The 23,506-nt window shown below is 34.5% G+C and overlaps 1 protein-coding gene across 1 annotated transcript in view; it reads right to left on the reverse strand.

Moving 5' to 3' along the window:
* Positions 1 to 23,506, reverse strand: part of LOC136026975 (exocyst complex component 8-like) — a 73,607-nt gene that overhangs the window by 23,626 nt on the left and 26,475 nt on the right. The window contains exons 7-9 of the mRNA XM_065703846.1: positions 19,581 to 19,722; positions 11,063 to 11,240; positions 8,218 to 8,348 (exon numbers count right to left, since the gene is read on the reverse strand). Of these exons, the coding sequence (XP_065559918.1) occupies positions 8,218 to 8,348; positions 11,063 to 11,240; positions 19,581 to 19,722 (451 nt within the window). The remainder of the gene's footprint in view (positions 1 to 8,217; positions 8,349 to 11,062; positions 11,241 to 19,580; positions 19,723 to 23,506) is intronic.

A 23,506-nucleotide genomic window follows, 5' to 3' on the forward strand; every position in this document is an offset into this window, starting at 1 on the left:
GTAGTTACTGATATTCTAGGGATTTATTGCTTTATTGGATTCATAATAACAGGTTGCACTCAAAAAGTAATCAAGGGTTAAAAAATCATCGAAAGTTTTCCCAAACAACATACTCAAAAAATTATTATTTGAAAAAACTAACACCACTAAACAAATTCTCTTTGGATATTTATAATTGACGTTAAACGTAGCATTAGACAACCATTTAAAAAATGTATTTTTTTCTGTTATATGATGTTTATGATATTGATATTTGTGACATTGATATGTAATGATGTTTGATATTTAAACCACAAAATTGTTCAAAACTGCCCTGGAAGTAACCCGGACTCGAATTTAGGGTCGTTAATATTTTCAAAAAAGGCTGAAAATACTCACAAAAAATGCTTAATTGAGCAGATTTTTGCTATATATTTTAAACTTTGTTCTTTTCTCCTTGAATCTCCTTGCTTCATCCTATACTTGGAAGTGTTTTTTTTTTTTTATTCAGAATTTCATTAGAATCAAGCTGTTCCTGGTTAAGTGGTTGGCGCGCTGGTTTGAGAATTCTTTGTAAAAGGGGTACAGGTTCGATCCTTTGCGCAGCCAGTTATTTGGTTTAGGACGGGGTCAATGACGTGACTTCAAGCTCAGCCAGCGTTGACCCAGCTCTAACTGGTTACCTGAGATATTTGTGGAAGGTAAGTAGGAGGGGTGTGTAAAAGCAAAGGATGGCTGGCCCCCAATTCCCCATTGAACTTTTTGGCTGAAGCGCCATGAAACGGAGATCAGCACCGCCGGTTTGGACCTTAAGAGTCTAGTTCCGTCATACTTACTTACTTATTAGAATTCAGATATGATTGAACCTATTTGGGTTCCTATAGCGTAAAATGTTACACCATTTAATATCATATTTAATGTTATCATTTAACGTCAACCGGTACTAAGCAATTACTATACAGTTAGACAAGTTAAATATTTCTAAACGTCATATTTAACGTTTGTCTTCGACGTTATACATTACGTTTAGATTCACATTTAACGATAAATGTTAATCTAAACATCAAATTTAACATTATTATTTTATGTCAACTGATACTAAGAACTAACAATGCAATTAGATAATGTTACATATTTCTAAACTTCCAGATGGCTAGGAGATTTCAAGACTCGTTATTCTGGAAGACTTATCCAGATTTGTTATTCTGCATTTAAATAAAAAATCTCTTCTCTATATGAAAGGATTAATTTATATACTCCAGACAATACAACATCGTAATAGAATAATACGCGAGAGCTGAGTTCGGGATTGCTGTGTAACGACCACAATAATTAAGCTGTTCAATACGAACAAAGAAGAAAAGAGAAGATTGGATAACAAAAGAAATGGCAAGGAAGCAGGACAGGGAAGGAGACCCTGGCAAGGGCAAACAAAAAATAAGAATATACAATATGCTTGTGCTCCATCATCAGAGCTCAATAAACAATTAATATTTTCTTTTTTAAACAAATTAAAATTTCAAATTCAATATATATTCATTAACTTTAAGTTAACAACAGAAATTAAGTATAATAACACAACATAATAATATATATTAATTTTTAAGTATTTTATAATAAGATGCTAATAATATACGATATTATGATATACATTTTGGAAAAACATACGTGAGAATTCAGGTGTAATTTACTATACATTAAATTTTCCATAGTAAATTGCTCCCAGACAGAAAACGAAAGATTTCGAATCTAACAGTTGTCAGCACTTACAATAGCATGTCTATTGATAGTTCTAATCGATCATATTATGTATATAAAAATCAAGGAGACAATCATATTACCTGTCGAGACAGGTAATATAATTACTGCAGTTAATCTATTCACTTGCTTACTTTTTGATTTTTCGATAACCGTTATGTCCCACAACCCCCCAGTTCTCCTTTTACCATTTACACATTATTGAAATATTGAAAGGGTTCGCCTCATAATAGTTGAAATGCAAAGAACAGTGGAAACAAAATCTAGTTTTATCAATTGGTTAAGAGGAAGCTAACACAAATAAATAAATAAATAAATAAATATAAATATATATAAATATATATATATATATATATATATATATATATATATATATATATATATATATCTTAATAAATTAGGAACAATATATAATTCATTTTTTTATGAATAAAACATTCCATGTGCAGTTTGGCTATTTTTGATACTAGCGGACGCCGAATTGGAATAAAAGAAATATGGATGAAAAATTAGCAAAAATTAAGCCAAAACCATATGACAGGAAACACCTTGAGAAGGTGCAACTTTCCTCTAAGGGTGTAGTTAGTTTCGAGAACAAATAGACCGTTAATTTTTTATTTTTACGGACAGAAAGTGTTGTCACTTTCAACTAATCACTTTGGCTCGTTTATTTTACGGTTCAACGCTGCAACAGTAACAAAAATGCTGTACTGCCTCAAAGATTTGTAATTTTGAAGCAACCAGAAGAAGAATTTATGAAAATCAGTTTTCAGGTATGAGCATACCTAGAATGGATCTTGGGGATAAAATGCTTTTAAATTGATGTCCTTGATACTTTAAACCTAGACTGTTGTGCTCTTTTCAGTCGTGTCTGGTGTAATTTGATTCAAGGTGAATCACGGTGCAATCAGGTAATGATGTTCTTTGTGACCATTATGTAAACGATAGTTTTTTTGTTTTGTTTTTTATTTGAGTGCGTCTTGAGTATGTGATTTAATTAGTTAATTGAGCCACTGTGCAAAAGTTATTCGGCATTCTTTTACCGGTTATGTTTATTTCTTTGTTGTATTATGTATGTGAATTGTTGGAAATAGACCATTTGTTTTCAGTGAGACGCCTGGCTATTACATAATCAATAGAGAGAGCCAGAGACTATCAATCACCTAATTATCGCAGTTACTGGATGCAGTTCATGGTTAATTGCCATCCAATTATAGCAAAATTTAAATGGTTTACAAAACAAAAGGTTGTAAAAAAGACGGATACACCCGTCCGCTTTGAAAAGACGAAGAGGACGATCTGGTACATTGCTTAGACTTGTGCCAGGAGCTTTCTACGGTAAGGGAAAAACTACACTGTATAACACATACGCGCTCCCCAATTTTCTCTACCTTGCCTCTTTTTGGCGTACCTTCTCAGCAACAGAAACAAAACAACACCGGCTAATTTACAACGAGTCATAAATAAATTAAATTCATTGCAACTATGTTTGGGAAAATAGTTCCCACTTCCACATGCATTAAAAAGTGCGCATCCACAATTTATCTGCAGAATAGCGAGGGATCTAGAAAATACATTTATTAAACGGAAATGTTAGTTTACTGATTAACTAAAGTGTTCCATTTATGAGGTTCGCTTACATGTTTTCTATGTGATAGGAATTTGTAAGAGTAGAGATAGATGTCTTTCCACATTTGTACTTTTTTGTGTAGGCCTACATTGTTTTTTTTTTTGTCTTTAAATATACTTTATCTTGTCTTATAAAGAATAGAAAATGCTTCTTTTCCTTTTTACCATAAAATAATTAAAGTTTAACTAGTGTCTTCTTTGCAGTAAGCATTTGCTACCGAATATATCACTACATTATAATTCCTTACAATTTACAAGACAAATTATATGACCAAATAAAAGAAAGATATACGACCATTAGAAATATAAAGAAAAGTTATATGATCATCTAAACAAAAGCGAAAGCAGAAAAATTGTATGAAAAAACAGTGAACTGCATGAAAAATCGTAAAATCTTCTGGAGAATGCTCGGTAAGTCCCCATTTTTTCATACTTTCTAGCTCAATCCCGTTGGCATATGCTTATCAAGAAATCTACGTTAAGTAGATTTCTAGTCTACCTAAATTTAATCTAGCTTTTCTACCTACGTACCCGTAGCCCTACCAAAAGGTCTCTTCTACTTAAAGTAGACGTCAAAATGAAATTTTTTGCCCACTTGACCCCCATAGGTCTATCAAACACTTCGTGGTAACGAACTGTAGTAAGGGGCGACCCGGCTCAATAGTAAACGAAACTATAAAAAAAAGAATTTTGATACTAAACGAGACGTCAAAAGAATCGGATTTTTATGCTGATTTTAAATATATAAGTTTCATCAAATTTAGTTCTTGTCATCAAAAGTTACGAGCCTAAGAAAATTTGCCTTATTTTGGAAAATAGGGGAAACACCCCCTAAAAGTCATAGAATCTTAACGAAAATCACACCATCGCATTCAGCGTATCAGAAAACCCTACTGTAAAAGTTTAAAGCTCCTATCTACAAAAATGTGGAACTTAGTATTTTTTGCCAGAAGACCAATCACGGGTGCGTGTTTATTCGTTTTTTTTTTCAGGGGTCATCGTATCAACCGAGTGGTCCTAGAATGTCGCAAGAGGGCTCATTCTAACGGAAATGAAAAGTTCTAGTGCCCTTTTTAAGTGACAAAAAAATTGGAGGGCACCTAGGCCCCCTCCCACGCTCATTTTTTCCCAAAGTCAACGGATCAAAATTTTGAGATAGCCATTTTGTTCAGCATAGTCGAAAACCTTAATAAATATGTCTTTGGGATGACTTACTCCCCCACAGTCCCCAGGGGAGGGGCTGCAAGTTACAAACTTTGACCAGTGTTTATGTACAGTAATGGTTATTGGGAAGTGTACAGACGTTTTTCAGGGGGATTGTTTTGGGTTGGGGGTGAGGGGAGGGGGCTATGTGGGAGGATCTTTCTTTGGACGAGTATGTCACGGGAGAAGAGAAAATTCAATGAAGGGGGCGCAGGATTTTCCAGCATTATTATAAAAAAAAAAACAATGAAAAAATAAATATTTGCGCTAAAGTATTTTTAGTAATTTCGGCTATTTATTTTATGGCCTTTCTGATTCAGGGGTCATTCTTAAATAGTTGGGACAAAATTTAAGCTTTAATGTAAAGACTGAGGTATTAACGAGGGAACAAACCTCCTCATATACATAATAAAAATATAAGAATATAAAAGTTCGTTACATAAGTTAATTCTTAAGTTACGTATATTTTTTAATAATAAAAACGTTCGTTGAAAATTAAAAGTTCTAGCTGTCTTTTCAAGTAACCAAAAAATTGGAGGGCAATTAGGCCTCCTCTCCCACTCCTTTTTTCTCAAAATCATCTGATCAAAACTAAGAGAAAGCCATTTAGCCAAAAAAGAATTAATATGGAAATTTCGTTTTAATAATTTATGTGCGGAGAGGCAAAATCCAAATATGCATTAATTCAAAAACTTTCAGAAATTAAATTTTAAAAAACTAGTTTTTTTTAACTTAAAGTAAGGAGCCACATTAAAACTTAAAACGAACAGAAATTACTTCGTATGTGAAAGGGCCAGCTTCCTCATCAACGCCCGCTCTATACGCTAAAGTTTGACTCTTTCTCTTAACTCCACTTTTTAAAACAGTAAAAAACTTTAGCGAAAAGAGCGGGGCGTTGATGAGGAAGCAGGCCCTTTCACATACGAAGTAATTTCTGTTCGTTTTAAGTTTTAATGTGGCTTCTTACTTTCAGTTAAAAAAAAATAGTTTTTTTTTATTTAGTTTTTATGTCTAAAAATCACGTTTCTGAAAAGAAACGTTTATTCCTACAGAACAAGCTACACCTTCTAAAGCTGGTTGGTATCAAGCTGCTTTACCTGATTTTTGCTGATTTGTTACTTTTTTTTTCTTTTTTTGCCACTAAAAACTGGATAGCTATATATGTAGTTCATTTTCATTAAAAAATAAATTTTCAACTTTTCCTTATATATCTATATATATAAAAATAAGTTGTCTGTGGATCTGTGGATCGTGGATCAGGTGACGTCATGGAAAAAACTAAAAAAAGGCAAAAACTACAAAAAAACTAAAAACTAATAAAAAAAAATAAAAAGGCTAAAAAACTAAAAAAACTAAAAAAAACTAAAAAAAGGTAAAAAACTAGAAAAAACTAAAAACTAAAAAAAAAACTAAAAAAAAGGAAAAAACTGAAAAATAGAAGAGAAAAAGAAAACTAATAAAATTTTAGGCTAAAAAAGGTAAAAAACTAAAAACTAAAAAAAAAACTGAAAAAACTAAAAAAAAGGCAAAAACTACAAAAAAACTAAAAACTAATAAAAAAAAATAAAAAGGCTAAAAAACTAAAAAAACTAAAAAAAACTAAAAAAAGGTAAAAAACTAAAAAAAACTAAAAACTAAAAAAAAAACTAAAAAAAAGGAAAAAACTGAAAAATAGAAGAGAAAAAGAAAACTAATAAAATTAAGAATAAAAATAAAAAAAAAATAAAAAAGATAAAAACTAAAAAAAAAAGTAAAAAGAAAAAACGAAAAAAAACTAAAAAAGCTAAAAAAAAAAGGTAAAAACCAATAAAAAACTAAAAAGAAAAAAAAGAAAAAAACTAAAAAAAATTTTCATCTAAAAAACTAAAAAAAACTAAAAAAGGTAAGAACTAAAAAAGAAAAAAATAAATGACGACACTCAAAGAGAAAGCGACCGGGACAAAAGGAATGTTCGATTAGCAATCAACAAAGCACCGGGACACGGAGTATAAATGACGACCAGGACATAAGTAAAAAAAAAACTAAAAAAACTAAAAAGAAGGTAAAAACTACAAAAAAACTAAAAAGAAAAAAAAACCTAAAAACTAATAAAAAACTAAAAAATCTAAATAAATTAAAAAAGAAAAAAAATAAAAAAGGAAAAAAATAAAGGAGAAAAACAAAACTAAAAAACGAATGTATATACAGACGGGGACACCGGGATACAAATGACGACCGGGACACAGGGAATATAAATGACCATACATAAGCCATAATGATCAGGACATAAGTAAAAAATATAAATGACGACCGGGACACAGGGATACAACTACAACGGGGACGCCGGGGGGCACAGGGGGATATAAATGACGACCGGGACACCGGGACAAGGAATGGTCGATTAGCAATCACCATCAACAAAGCTCAAGGGCAATCATTAGAATCATGAGGTATAGATCTGAATACGGATTGTTTTCCCATGGACCATTATATGTTGCATGTTCAAGAGTCGGTAAACCTGACAATCTATTTATATGCACAGACAATGGGACAGCAAAGAATGTTGTATATTCGCAAGTTTTACGTAGTTAAAAACATATATATAATATATCTATCTATATTCACAGGTGGGACATAGGGACACAACTACAATGGCGCGTAACTAATATGGCGCGTAACGACTTACGCGCGCGGGGGGGCTTGGGGGGGGCGCGAAGCGCCCCCACCAACCAGGTATGACGACACTCAAAGAGAAAGCGACCGGGACAAAAGGAATGTTCGATTAGCAATCAACAAAGCACCGGGACACAGGGAGTATAAATGACGACCAGGACATAAGTAAAAAAAAAAACTAAAAAAACTAAAAAGAAGGTAAAAACTACAAAAAAACTAAAAAGAAAAAAAAAACTAAAAACTAATAAAAAAACTAAAAAATCTAAAAATCTAAATAAACTAAAAAAGAAAAAAAAGAAAAAAGGAAAAAAATAAAGGAGAAAAACAAAACTAAAAAACGAATGTATATACAGACCGGGACACCGGGATACAAATGACGACCGGGACACAGGGAATATAAATGACCATACATAAGCCATAATGACCAGGACATAAGTAAAAAATATAAATGACGACCGGGACACAGGGACACAACTACAACGGGGACGCCGGGGGGCACAGGGGGATATAAATGACGACCGGGACACCGGGACAGGGAATGTTCGATTAGCAATCACCATCAACAAAGCTCAAGGGTAATCATTAGAATCATGAGGTATAGATCTGAATTGGGGTGAGGTATAGATCTGATGTTGGGGTGGCGCGAAGCGCCACCCCAACAGCTAGTATATATATATATATATATATATATATATATATATATATATATATATATATATATACATATATATATATATCCAGTCAAACAATCATATTTCGTTTTCACTGTCTTTTGTACTTTAAGTCCATAATCAGTTAGACATGTCAAACTATTCTGACAAGACTGGCAATTCCAATTCGAGTAGGTTAGTAGTCTAATTAGTGAGTTGTAATATAATGAGTCAAAAGTAGTCAAATTAGTCTGATAGTAAGACTACATCTTAGGTCATCCTTCAAACTCAGGATCTTACCAAATAAATATACTATTCTACTCGTTTTTTAAGAAAAGCTTCCTACCTCTGTAAAATATCTGCGTAGACTATTAACACATTGTGAAACCACTAAAATTGGGGTTTCTGTTGAAAAAATCTGCTTCTTCATAATGGCACACAAATCAAGAAGACTATCTCTCGCCCAAACAATAATATCTGAAATATAAATATGAATTATGCTAACATTGCAGGTTATGCTAAAATTTACCCAAATCGTGGCCGACATTCTTTTTCTGTCAGGATTACGTGCATTTTTTTTAATACTACTGATATGTAGGACATTACAGTATTGCATTTCTGTTACTGGGAATACCTTTTATATCTGCCTCGCCGGTATAGGAACCTTAAGATTATTCAAAATTTAGTGCTACTAATATACAGACGTCATATAATGAGTTGAATTTCATATTAAATCAAGAGACTTGCCTGCAGCTGGGTTCTTTTCATCCTAGATGGGACGATTCCTTTGACTTAAATTGGCTGGTTTTTTGATAACAATAATAATATATTGTAATAAAAAGGCTTCGCCTCTAAAAACTTTACTTTCATCACAAAACTTGTCAATACTACTCTTGAAAGAGTTGGTGGAGTCAGCCATAACCACTTCTTGGTGGAGGTTGTTCCATTTATTGACTACTCGGTTTGAAAAAGCCGAGCTTCCACCTTCGTTATTAAAAGTGTTTTGTTTTAGCTTATTTCCTCTAGTCCAATGTTATTGTAGCATTTGTGACATAGCTTGAAAGTTTCGATAAGATCACCTCGGAGGAGTGTATAAGGGATGGAGGGAAGTGACGACTTTTCCAGTCGTTCAAAAAAGCAGAGGCCTCTTAATTGTGGTACAAGTTTTGTAGCTCTTCTCTGAATCTTCTCAAGTGTATCAATGTATTTTTGGAGGTAAGGTCTTATTGTCGTATGACCATTATTCAATGACAGGCTGAACAAGAGACTTGAATAGAGTTTAAAGAAGGTGAGGATAGTTTAGGTTGATAGTTTAGGTTGAAGTTTCTACGAACAAGTCCGACTACTTTCGAAGCTTTGCTCACGATGGGTTCGTAATGGTTGGTGAATTTTAACTCACTGTCTATTATTACTCCTAGGTCCCGTTCAAAAGATGATTTTAGTATTATACTTGTGTTAAAGCTACAGGTGACTTGAAAATTTGTGGTCCAAGGCACAGGTGGGAGCTTTTGTTTGTGTTGACTTCCATTTCCCACGTCCTATCCAATCGGCTATCTTGTTCAAGTCGGTCTGCAGTTCTTGAATATCATTTCACTCCCAAATCACTCCTTTTGTGATATCTCAAGAATAATGTCAACCAAACAATCTCAGTTGCATATTTAAAGTCAACTTTACAGTCAGGCAAAATGACTAATTATTCCAAAGCAATATGATGGATGATAATTGTTCTTCGAAGTACCAAGGACAGTGAAAATGAAATTGGGTTATTTGAATCGGTTAAGTGGAGACCTATAAAACGGTAAACATTCTGAAAATTAGAAAAAATACGGAATTCAGTTTTGGGTAGTAGTGGGTGTCAAATCAAAAAAATAAACGTCTGTAAAAATCAGCAAAAAAAGGCTAAAAAAAACATGGCACCAAATAGACAAGAGGGTGGAGTTTTCCTTTGAAAGTGTAGTTGCCATTAGGAATAAACAAACTATAATACTTGTGTTTTTACGAATGAAAGGTGTTGTCAAATTCAACAGACTATGTTTGTTCTTTTTTTTTTTTTTTTTACGGTTCAATGTGGAGACACTTGGCAACAGGACAATCTGGTATCAAATTGACTGTCTATTGTCACAGAGTATGAGCTTACCAATGACGCCTGAAATAAGGACTTTAAATCGGTTAGATGTTCAGCTAAAAGGCTTATGTCCTGGAAACGGATTAAGAGCTTGGAAAAATAAATATTTAGCGTTTTTATAAGTAACTGATTTTATATTCTTTATATGTTTTTATAAGTTTTACTATTTCGTTGTTTTTATTTTTTTTTTCGTTATCTCATTAATAAGTCTTAAAAAAACAATTTTAAACTGATTTTATAATGTCGTGTTGTTGTGTTTGTTGTGTCACGTGTTGTATTTCATCTTCTTGTTACTCTTATTCAAGCTTCTGAGGAAAATCCTCTTAAGCTAGGCTCTAAATACTCAATGTTCTTATAAATTTTATATAGACTGTTCAAAATTCCATACTAGCCGAGTGGTTGGCGTACTGGATATGCAACCCTGTTCTCGTAAGGCCATGGTTTCAACTCTTGGTATCGATGATTGTTTGTTTTAGAACGAGGGTAAGCGGTGTGACTCTACAAGTTAAGCCAGAATTGGCCAAGCTCAAAATGGGTACCTGGAGGGTTCTGGGGAAAACGTCTGAATACAAATCCAGCCAAATACAGAGAATCAGGAGATCAGAACCTGCACTACGCAGATCATTGCTGCATGTGAAAGTTTCTTTTTTTTGTTCAGAAGTCTCGTTAAAAAAAATAATCATTTTAACATTGTTTTTAAGTATTATCTAATCAGTACTGTGAAAAAAAATAACTTTTATGTAAAAAATAACTTGCACAATACTAAACAAATATTACCCCTTACAACTGATTCTTCCATGAAAATACTAGCTCTTTATTCACGAATTAAAAGCAAATTCCTTAATACTTAGAGAGCAGATCAATAATGCTCAGGCTAACTAAAGGACGCAACATTCTTTTGTTAGACAATCTAAAAAACAAAACTATCAAGGAATTTGATCTTTGTAATTATACGAACAATGCAGGTATGCAAGATGGAGATGGTGCTTCCATCCCCTTCCCCCTGAAATGTCTAGGTTTTGCCCGCACAATTTTTATATTTTCCATGTAATCAGTAAATACTTACAAGATACATTTAAGCCATTTCCAGCCACTTGAAGGAATAACCTGGTAGAATGCTTAACATGGTTGCCATACACATTTGCAATTTTCATGACATAGTTATGGACATCAGCATCTAAGCGAACGTCACGAACTTGCTCCTTTAAGATTGCATTGCAATAGTTTATGTACCACCTATTTGCCTGAAAAATATACCTGGATGGATTACACTTAAAAGATAATTTTTTACTTATAAACTTAATAACTCCCAGTTTAAGCTCCTTTTTTAAGGTTTAATTTTCGCAAAAGCAAGTAGGATTTACGCTCCAAATCCTACTATTTGGTAGGTCATATTTCTGCAGTCCTGTGGCTTCAGTGTTTCAACGTGTCCCAACGATTTATCAATCAATAAGTGAGATCCAGATCTATCCACTTGTTGACTCATGTATCCAGGATTGGTTTTGCATTTTGTAAAATTGAAAAACATGTAAAAAATGAGAAAGAACAATTTTACATTTTTAAGTGAGTTTAGATCCTTCTCTACGAAAAGTCTAAGAGATATCATTGTTCCTGGCTCGATGAATAGAAGACACTACTTGTACTACTAGAAACTCACTGCAGTACCAAGACGCCCGAGACCAATAAAAATGTCCACGCTCCTCGTCCCCCCTAATCTATTGAAAGTCTCATTCTTTACCTCCTCCAATGAAATTTTTTAATCCTTCCTCATGACCTCTTCCCAACCCCTTCGAAAAAGACTTTCTTTTCGTTTGACCCCAAATGGCGGGCCAAAAAGGACAATCTTTGGCAATCTGTCATCCTTCATCCGTAGAACGTGGCCCTGCCACGTTTTAGCCAATTTTACCCACGTTCTATCAAATTAAAAGCTTTCTTCCATTATAGACCTGAAAATTGGGATCTAATCACATTTTTTGTAACGTTTATTGTTTCATATATTGTTATTAACGTTATTATTGTTAATAACGATTATTGTCTGAAACGTAAAGTTTATAGTCAAACGAGTACTTAAGACTTTCCTTAGACAATTCCTCAGGAACACATTTAACAAATCTCTCTTGGCCTTTCAAAGTGCCCACACGTTTAAAAAACATATTTGATCGCTGTCAAGTACAGATGATGTGGTTAGGTTCCTGCCAAAGTGAACCCTCGTTTAACTCAGTCTATTTATGTTAAACCATAGAGAACTCAAAACTTAACCCACTTAACACACAGGAGTTGAACTGAATGCGGTTTGAGTTGCACGAGGGTTGAGTTGCATGGTGGATAGGTTGAATGGGGTTCAGCAAAATGATGGTTGAATTGCGACAAGGTTGTGTTGAGTTAGGGTTGAATTGCATGGGGTTGAGATAAACAAGGATTGGGTTAAACGGGGTCGAGTTAAATGGAGTCGAGCTGAATGTGGATTGAGCTGAAGGGGGTAAGTTACACCCATACCATATGGTGAATAGATTGACCTGAAACTAATGTATCTTGTCATTTTGACGCAAATCATAGCTGCATACTTGTCACAAAACCACAAGTCTCGCAGGGGAACATAAACCTTAATTGCACTAATTTCTTGCTTCCACTTTTTAAATCTAGATTTTCAGGTTTTTCTTTACTTTAACGATTGTCTCTTGCTTTCCTAATTAAAATAATGAATTTCCAGCCTGAAAACGCTTCTGAATTAATGGGTATCTTTATTGATTAGCATAAACCCATTAGTTTCTCTTCAAAAGATTAGAAAGACAGTGATAGTGTCGGTTAATTGACAGTTTCAATTAGTAAAACAAAATAAATAAACATCTGTAAATCAGCTCATCTAGTCAACGTTATTTCGGCAATAGCCAAAGTTATTTTGTCTACGCTGTGCTTAAAAGTTCAAACTGACATTTTTATACTTCAGAGATAATTGCCTCATGCCATTTTCTCAGCTCTTCCCAAAGAGAAGACAAAGTAGATCATAAGGATTAAAGTGTAAGTGAATATGCTTTAGCTAACTCGAAGGGACAGGAGATTCATATAAGGAATTCTTCAGTTTTGGATCATCCATTCACAGAGCCAGAATTATGATTATTTTTTTTTCATAGCGACTTTTTTTTCATAGCGCAATTAATTTTGAATTTTTTTTTTTTTCATAGCGAGTTTTCCTTAGAGAATGAACTTGCCATAAAACACGACAATTTCACTATTTTTACATGTTTCTTAAACCTTTTCACCACATTTTTCAATCTAAGAAAAAGCAAACCAAATTTCAAAAACATAATTCAACAAAGAAAGAAAAATGATTTTCATCTATCGATTGGTAGGGAAAATTATTGAAAATCGAAAACTTTGTGAGTGCAGATAAGTAGAATACTAAAAATAAAAGAACCAAAACTAAGCACCGAAAAGACATTTAGCAAAGTTGCGATATGCAAGATTATACCAATCAGCAGATTATACCAGTGATTCAAATAATTTTTAAAATGATGTTGGATAACATGAATCATATTCACTAACATTTGATTTAATAAATATCTTATCCATTGTCAAATTCAGACACGTTGCTAAAATGGTTTCCCGACTGGTAAAAGCGGATACCTGTTTTTAAAACATCACGAACGGCTATACAGGGAGGACAGACAGGGATGGGTTAAATCGCCCATAGATTTTCTCTGTCACCCCTAGATTATAAATAATAGTTTTTTGGTATTTTCATTGAAATAATTTATTTAGTATATTTATTAAATATACCTTTTTGTGGTATTTTCATTAAAAAATCTAAAAAAAAACGACACGGAATTACCCCCTTTCGTCAAATTTTGACAAATAAATTTTGCCCCTACCCCTCTCATACATTTTCGTGAGTTGGTCCCCCAGAAATACATTAACGTTTGCATATTATTTCACGTTCAGACGAATTGGAACAAGATTTGCCAGCCAGTAAAAAGATTACGATTCTGTTCTCATTGAGTTAACATAGAAGGTGGATTATATTTATGACAGAAACTAAGGATTAAGAGTTGACTTAATAAAGGCTACATTTCAACGCTTGACTAAGCCACTGATTTGCTAATTGCATCTGTGTTACATGTTTATGGATATTTGCCAAGTGAAATACCAATTAATATAATAACTGAAATACCAATTAATATAATCAGAGATGATGTCCTGATTCATTTCAAGGCGCTGGTTGGTTACTGTTCATTTTGAATCAGTTTGAAAGCGAGCCCCTCGGGATTTTCATTTCTTAGAAGAAAGGGGCCCTTGCGAGTAAGATTTCGTTCGATTTTTTTTTTTTTTTTTTTTTTTTAGAGAAGATTTAACACATTTGCAGGAATTTCTTGTTAGTATTAAGGAATTTGAAGATGACGGCTATTACGAAGGATTATTTTGATCAGTAGCATCAAGAGCATGTGCAGTTGTTGGCTAGTCTGGAACAAGGAATTAGTGCTCTCCGCCAGGAAAATTACGTTATGAAATCAGAGTTAATCAGTATAAAAAAAAATCGTGCCTGAATTCTGAGCTTGCCTCTGAAAGTCAGAATCTTCTACTTCACGGGATTCCCGTTGTGTCTAGGCAAAGTGTAAAAACTGCTGCTCGTGAGCTTTTGACTGATATCGTGTTGGCAAATGTTGACGCTATTCCTTTTGAGAAGCGCTATCTCTGGAACAGTAATAGACAGACAGGGGCTTCTACTAGCTCTTCTGCTAGGAATAAGTTTGAGCCAATTGTAGTCACATTGACAAGTATTACTGATAAAAAGAGTATCATAGGGAATTGTAGAAAGCCCAAACGCTCTCGTAAGTCTCAGTTATGATTTACCACGAGACCTAGCGCGTTACCGTAAAGAACTTTTAGCGTACGGATGTAGCCTACGCATTTCTGCTACTCCGTTAGTAAAAGTGGCTGAAACCAAACTTATTTCTGAATGGATTAACATTTGGCTTGAAGCTAAGAAAAAATTCGAAATCAAAGAACTGGACGCGTGTAGAGGATACCTGTTTTGATCTATTTAAGATCTCTGTTAGTGCGTCTAACGCAATCATCCCTTCAATTGTGAATGAAAATTTTTTTTTTTTTTTTTTTTTTGCTTAATTGCCTTACATTATCTCGTCTGGTTCCTTCCTTTGTTTTTAGTATCCTTTTGGTATGCTTATTGTTATATTTATTATAATATAATTATGCTCCTTCGTGTGTGCGTATTGATCATCAAATGAATCCATCGACGATCCCTCTTCCTTATTTTTGTTTATTTCTTAGTCTTTCCTTATTTCTTTTTCCTTATCTTTCCCTGCTGTTTCTCACTTATCCTTATCTCTATTATACTATTTTTTTAGTTTTTTTCCTTATTTTTTTCCTCTCCACAGTTCCTTATTTTAGATTCAGTTGTTTCGGTATTTTTTTTTTTTCAGTTTCGTGTGTGCACAATAAATGAGTTCAGTGTAACTTCTGTATAGATGCCATAGTTCTGCTGTGATGTTGACAGCCTTTGGTCTGGTGGGTTTGGTAGCAGATCAGATCTACCATCAACCGTAAGTAAATTGACAATTTCTTTTGGTGACCAGGTTGGTATCAACTCTTTGGGGTAACGTTTTGTTGAGTTACAAAAAAATCCTTTAAACATTGAAAGTATAATCAATCATTCAGTTGGAAGTAGAAATAAGGAGAATAATGATCCTAATTCGGCTAATAAAAGTAAGCATGTTTCGCAATTAAATGGTTCTGCCTCCTCTAAACGAGATGGTATTTTCTCTGTGCTCCACCTTAACATTCAGGGACCTTTGCTCGTCATTTGATGAGCTGAAACTGACCGTTAATGGTGAAACTCCTGATCTTATTGGATTATGTGAAACTAAGGATTCAAAAAAATAAGGATTCAAAACTAAGGATTCCTGGATTCAAATAAGGATATGCTTTCAGACATTCCTGGATATAAAATGGAGAGGCTGAACAGGAAACAGATGGTGAGAGGTGGCCTTGCCCTTTATATTGCTGATCGTATTGCATACAATGTTCGGATGTGAGCAGAAACGAGGAAGGCATCTTTGACTCCCTTTTTATTGAGATTAAGTCAGTGTAAGGATTTAGTTGTGGGTTTAGTTTACAGGTCCCCTAGTGGATCTATTCCTTCGTTTATGAAAATTCTGGAAGAGGTTTTGGACTCAATCTAAAGCATCCCTGTCAGCTAATACTTATGGGCAGTTTCAACCCCAACCTGCTGGATCAAAATTCTGCTTCAGCTATAAATTGTTTGTCGATGATGCTCTCTTCGGGAACTCTACCTTCAGTTTGTATACCAACCCGAATTACTGAGACGCGTGCGTCTCTTATTGATTATATTTTTTCGTCACTAGATGTCTTAGATAATTCAGTGCTGGTTAGTGATATTTCTGATCATTTTCCTGTTATTTCCCGATATTTCCGATCGCTATTTCCTGATCAAGCGCAGCGTATAGCATCACCATCTAATCTCCCATTTTTCCATTTTGGTGATACTGAGCTGAGTATACTTAATTCTCGTATGATAGATCAGCCAAAAGATAGTTTGGTTTCTGTATCGGATTTTATCCGCTCTTTTGATTTCTTTTATATATTTAATGAAAAAAGGTATCATAGAAGTTTGCCATCAGGGTCTTATATGTTTTTTTGCTATTGTTCTCTTTTTTTGGTTGTTGCTTATATTGTATTTTTCTTTTGTATCCCCATTGTATTCCTGGTCATTGAGCCTTTCGAGGGGGAATAAGAGCATTGTATTTCCATTCTGTATTTATTGGTGAATAAAATTCTAAACTCGAAACTGTTGAGCATTTTGTTTCTCTTGTCGAGTTCTAGAAGCTGTCTTGTCTAGAAGTTCTAGCTGCCAATGTTACCTCTTATTTTTATATTCACGACAACGTCGATCAGCTTGATTTTAAAGTTTGTCCATGGTCATTATTTTTGTATTCACGATACCCATTATTGAAATATTAATCTTTAAGTTTTATTTCTAATCCCATTCAGATTTCGCAACCTTTTCAAGAAAGACGAGTTTATAATTGTTATTCATTAAAGGACAGGTCAGTTGCAATTTTTTATTGTTTTTTTTAATGAACACACTACACCGTTTTTCTACGGCCGCTATAGATTGAAAGATCGTTTCATCCGAGCGTCCGAACTTAACATTATTGCAACTTTTTATATTACTCTTTTTATTTTTATTATTCTTACATTATTCTTCTTATCATTCTTTTTCGTCAGCGCCGAGGACGCATTTTTAATTAACGAAACCCTTGCGATTTATATTTTCTTCTCTGAAGTTGGCAAGCTTAAAGTCTCCTTTCTTGATTATATTCTATCCCTTTATTTTCTGACTTCTGTCATGGTTGATCTGTCAACTTTTTTCTAACTTTTATCTACATCGCTATTAGCGTGACTTCCTTATTCAAAAAATCGTGGGACCTGAACCCTGGTCCTCCCTCCAGGCTCCACCCCTCCCCAAAAAAAGTTCATTGGCTGATGATTTGACCTAAAAAAATTACCCTGAGTTTCAAATAAAGGGGAAAATGCCCTTAAAAATGCAAGGGATATTTATTATAATAGTATCATCAAATTTAGCATATCAAAAAACCCTGTTGCAAAGGTTTCAATCTTGTTGAGCCCTTGGCCATAATTATCAGATAAAAGTCCATTCCTTAACTTCATTCCCTCCCTAAAGTTACAATTTGCCCTGGCCTACGCTATCAATTAAATATTTTCCCATAGCTCTAAGCTAAGTAAAAATTTAAGCTCGTTTCCTGGTTTTCGATAAGTAGTAAAAGATTCATATGCTAATGGTACGCAGTCGTGGCGCTTAACTCTCAATATGTTACTATACTTATCATGTCATTACTGCGAAGAACAAAAATGTTACCCTTGGTATGAGGATAAGGAAAAGTACAGGACATATTAGTTGTTCCGCATTTTTAATCAATTAAGGCTATATGCAGAAGATCCAGTAAAAGAGGGTAGTGATTATATTCTGCAAAATATGTACTATAATTTAGTGACGGTATGAAAGAATATCTAATTTAAATTCTAGGTCATATGGAAAAAAAACGCACAAATATTAGTTACATCGTGTCCCTTATTGTCATATTTTGGCCAAAGCGGTTATTTTATCTTTAACCCAGTGTAAAACGAAGGTAAAATTCTAGTTAATTGACTTCTTGCTATCTCAGTAAGGGTTTAGGTTAGGGAAATGAAACTTTCAGGAATGAATCTACAGACTAAATTATGTCCCGGGAAGGTATTTTGAAGCAACTACCTCCACTCCTTCTCCATCTAGAGGGCCCTGACCTTTGATGACCTTTAAAAATATGTGTGTTATAAAAGTGAAACCTTGCAAAATAGATCTTCTGCTTAATTGAAGTACAACAAAATTGTTTTCAGCTTTGTAAATTTGCTCAATTCCAGTTTATAAGGTTTTAAAAATATGCAAATACATTTCCCAAATTAAAAAAAAAACATTGATATGGCTCAAAATTTTGCTCAAATAACAGGAATTGTATTTTCAGAACTAGAGGCAGAGAAAAAGCAACTAGTAACTGAAAATTAAGGTAAAATGTTGTTTTGTCAAATTTCAATAGGTATAGACCTGTCATGTAGATAAATTTCAGGGCCCTCTAGAGGGAGAAGGAGTGGAGGTGGGTGTTTTAAAATACCTTCCCGGGACGTACTTTAACCCGTAGACCCATCCATGAAAGTTTCATTTTCCTAACCTTAACCCTTTCCGAGATAGCAAGAAGTCAATTAACTAGAATTTTACCTAAAACGAATATAATAAAAAATAAAAGTAATTCTACTGAAATTTTTATTTAGTATTTTATAAGCAATTAATTGTATGATTAATGGGTAGTGCTAGATGGTGTTGGTTGTTTTTTTTTCAAACAGAGAATCTGGTTTCACTCTCATTGCGTTCCATACTATTTGGACTAAATGAGAGAATAGGGAAAAGTAATAGGAGAGGAATCTTAGTTCTTAACCAAAGATTTGACACGAATTTCAAACTAGTAGCGCCAATGCCAGTGCAGGGCTATCCAGCAAAACTGTCTTAGTCCCAATGTGAAGAGAAAGGAAAAGAGATAAAAAGAAAGCACAAGCAATACTTCCGTTCTTAATTTTACTTTTTAGCTTTATGATTTACTGGGTAATGTTAGATGGCGTTGATAGTCTTTGTTTCCGAGAGAATAAGCTTGTGTTTCCCATACTCTTTGCGCTACACACGCATGTTTCCAAGTATTTCATATTTCTTCTGTATGTATACGTTAATTTTGTTAGTCCTCCTCTTTTTTTACTTTATTTTTCTTTTCTCCATTACTTCCCTATTATTTTATTCATTTAACTTCTAATTCTCCTCTGTGTGCTGACATATTATATTTTCTGAACAAATCACTAAACAATAGCGAAAAAACTAATAAGGTAATTCAAGGTGTCTCTGGCCATATCCAGTGCGCAGGCCGTATTTCGAAGTACCTGGTTTTAAAGCTAGAGGAAAACAATTTTTAATCTTGTTTTTCAAGAAAACTTGATCTGAGACTTACCAGTGCTGTTCGCTGAAGTCGAATAAGCAGCTGCATTGCTCTCTTCACTGTTTTGGGTTTCCTCACAGAACAACCAGAAATCGGCTCCATTTCACGACATAACAACAATATCAGGGCTTCCTCGCACTTCTCCAGCTTTTTTCTAGAAAAAAGGAAAAATTCGCTAGAAACGATATTCTAGGACATGCAATATAAAATAATCATCAGTGCTAGATCTAATGGACTTCAAATACCCTCAAGCACGGATACAAGGAGCAGGCGATCACCCTCCCCCGAATTAAATGTTTCATTGTGAAAAAACAATGAAACATATCAACGCAATAAAATTGTTCAAAGACGGTATGTGTTATAAACGCAACGCTGAAACGTTTCTGTGCCATTAGGGAGAGCACAAGGGAGTGCAGAACCAAGACAAGAAGGTTAGACAGTGACATTGCTGTGGCCTGTATAAGCATGCAAAGGTTGGCATCACTTATCACTGCTCCCCGGAGACAGAGAAACAGATGAGGTGTACGTAATACATATGTCCAAATGGAATAATTTTATTTCCATCATTGAGCTTGACAAAAATCAAGACTCCTTCACCAACGCTATAAATGTTTGCCTCAGTTTTGAGTTGTGATGATGATACCGGCTTGCATCTATTATAAGGGTCAAGGCTGTATCCTCATTTATGAAGAATGGCTTTGCATCCTACCGTAAAGAGACTTAAAAATCATGTGTCGTCTCATACCAATCGGGAGTCGCAAATTTTGCTCCTAAATTTCTTCTTCCAAGTCTATGTCAATAGTTAAGTGAGTATATTTCACATCTCCCTTGGCATGAGACCTGGTTATACTTACGTTTTTCTCACATGTGGAACCCGTTGCAGGGCACCATAAGGCCAACTATCCTTTCGGACATACCTTAACGAGGTCCTTTGAGCACTAATATTCTTTGGAAAGTGCATTTCCTACTGCTAGGGCTAGGTATACTAGCACCATTTATCACCTTCTTTACCCATTTGTCCTTTTTTCTTGACATCATATTCTGAACTTGATAAGTTCTCCTGTAGTCTTATAGATAAAATTTTGGACAAAAATTCAAACTGGCTCAAGAGTTTGTTGTCCACTGCATCAAAACGCACTGTTTATCTTCTGCCATCTTTGCCGCGTCTGCTTTTCACCTTGATTGGGATAAGTTTTGTAATATCAGCAATGTTTATCTTTTGCCAACTGACTAGGCCTTTTCTTATTCCTTGCCATTTTTCTTTGCTTTTGAGTACCTTTGCCAAAACTACCAGTAACAACATTAGAAATAACCCCCGCATCCTCAAACATTGTTATTTAAAAAATGGGTGCGTTCTCAAACATAGTATTTTTTGACAGGATTTTTCTTATTTTTTGTCCTATTTCTATAGGAGCCTTTCATGTTGGTGTCCAGACGCTTAGATTATCCATTCATCTTATATTGCAAACTTGCAACACCGTAACACACCACAGAGCAATCGAAAATATTACAACTCGCCAAATGAGACAGGCAACGGGTGCGTTCTTCAAAGGGGTCAAAGGGGTCTTCCCTTTGACTGGGGTCGCCTCTCATTGGCCAACGGATATCGATGCTTAGTGGCAATCACGTCCTCGACGAAAGTTTCCCAATGCCTTGTGCAAGCGGCAAAGTACGCCAGTTGATCTCCCGTAGCTTTACATTACGTCGATAGCAAGCCCAGACTTAATTATTTTAAACAAAGCTGTAGAGGGGGGAGTGTTTCACTTTTTCCTTTCGGCACTGCTCCCCCTCCCAAATTCTGGAGCCGTGCTTGAACATCCTGATGGTAAGTTCCAACACACTGGTAAAATGGTTTATCGTTCTGTAATAATGGTGTAGCATTCACACCATATTAAGTTCTTATAAAGCTTTTCATACTCTTTTTCTCTATTCAACGTTTTGCTCTCTAAATTTCTAATCTCTGCTTTTCAAATTTCAAAATCTATTCTCTAAATTTGAGGATCGTGCTCTGTAAATTTCACAAAAAGAATCTGTGTCAGAATCTGAATTTCAAAATCCTGTTCTTCAAATACTCAAAATTCTGTTTCTAAAGTTTAAACTTCGATTCTTTAAATTTCAAAATTCGTGTTCACTAAATTTAAAAATCTTCTGAAGCTAAAACTCTGCTTTTTCAATTTCAAAACCTGTTCTTTAAATTTCAAATTCTGTTCTGTATTTTTCTAAATTAGTGGCTTTAAAACTCAAATTTCAATGCGCTGATTTCAAAATTCCTATCTCCAAGTTTAAAATTTCTGTCCTCTAAATTTCAAAATTATGGTCTTTGAATTTCGGAATTCCTCAAAACCACATAGAACGTAAAGCAATGAAAACAACAGAAAAATAGTTTGTATGAATGTAAAAAAACGGCCAGCTACTCTTTTCGTAGAATAAGAAAAAGCATGTGGCAGTTATATTTACTCCAGGCAAAGCAACTGCTATTTTAGGCTAGACTGCCAATTTCCAGTCAATCTTACCGTTAGTTACACGATGATTTAAGGAATTTTATTAACGCCTTTTTTTGAAGTTTTTTAGTACTTTAAAAAAAGAATCTTATTCTGCTTAAGGGATCCTTGTGATTCAAGATCGCTCGTAAAGAATTGGGAAGAAAGTCAAACTTTAGCGTCAAGAGCGAGATATTGAGCAAGGGCAACATTTCTCTATACGAAGTAATTTCTGCTCGTTTTAAATTTTAATATTCCTCCTTACTTACAGTTGAAATAAAACTCATTTAATTTCTTTATTTTTATTTAATTTAATTTCGTTTTTTTATTTAATATCTGATCATTTTTCAAATAATACCAGAAAATCCAGCTTCCTCTCCATGGAAAATGCCCTCCCCTCACGAAAAATTCTTCCATAGGAAATTCCTCCCACGTAAAATACCTTCCCCCCCCCCCAGAAAATTCCCCCAGATAATTCCATCCTGGCTGGAAATTCCCAACCCCGGGAAATTTGTTACTGACGGTTCCAGCTGACAGATTCTCCTTTGCATACTTTCAATTGAAAAAAAAACTTTGATTTCTGATCGTTTTCAAATCATACGGGGAACCCCCCTCCTTCGTGGAATCTTATTCCCGGACTACCTCCCCCATCTGAAAAGTAGTTCATTTAAAAAATCCTCCATGGAAAATTTCTACCGCAGGTTATCTTCCCCCCACGAAAATCCCCGCAGAAGATTTTCCCCGGACAGTTGCCCCAGAACATCTCCTCACATAAAACTGAGTCGGCAAAAAGAAAGTAAGACAAATAAAAAGAATATCGGATAGGATTTTGGCAGATTCCCCCAGTGTAAAATCTCCCCTGGGAAGTTCACCGCGGAGACTTCCCTCCCCAAGAAAAATGCTCCCTATGGAAAATCACACACCCCTTCCCGAAAATGTCTGTATATTTCACAATAGCAAAAACTATAGATAAACAATGGGGAAATTTCATATCTTACAGCCCTTTCCCCAAGGGCTGGGGGGGGGATCATATTATCCCCAAAAGCATAGTTATTGAACCTTTCAACTTTGCTAAAGAAAATCGATATCTCATAATTTTGATCGGACGACTTTGGGGGGAAAAGGAACGTGGGGGGAACCAGTTGCCCAACAACCGTTTTGACTACTCAAAAAAGGCACTAGACGTTTAATTTCCGTTATAATGAGCCCTCTCCCGATGTTGTAAGATCACTGGTTCGATGCAATCACCCCTAGGGCAGGGGTGAGCCCAGGGAAGATAATGGGGATACATCCCCTCAAAATTCGGAAAATTTTATTCTGTAGGGTTGACATTCTTATAACTCTTGACTAATAGGAAAGGACAATGTACGCCCTAAATCTTATTGTGATGAGGATAAGAAAATGGATAATTTATCCATTTTACAAAATAAAATCTAAAATGAAACTGTGTTAGAATTT

This window comes from Artemia franciscana, chromosome 5 (genome assembly GCF_032884065.1).
Source record: "Artemia franciscana chromosome 5, ASM3288406v1, whole genome shotgun sequence".
NCBI classification, from domain to species: Eukaryota; Metazoa; Arthropoda; class Branchiopoda; order Anostraca; family Artemiidae; genus Artemia; species Artemia franciscana.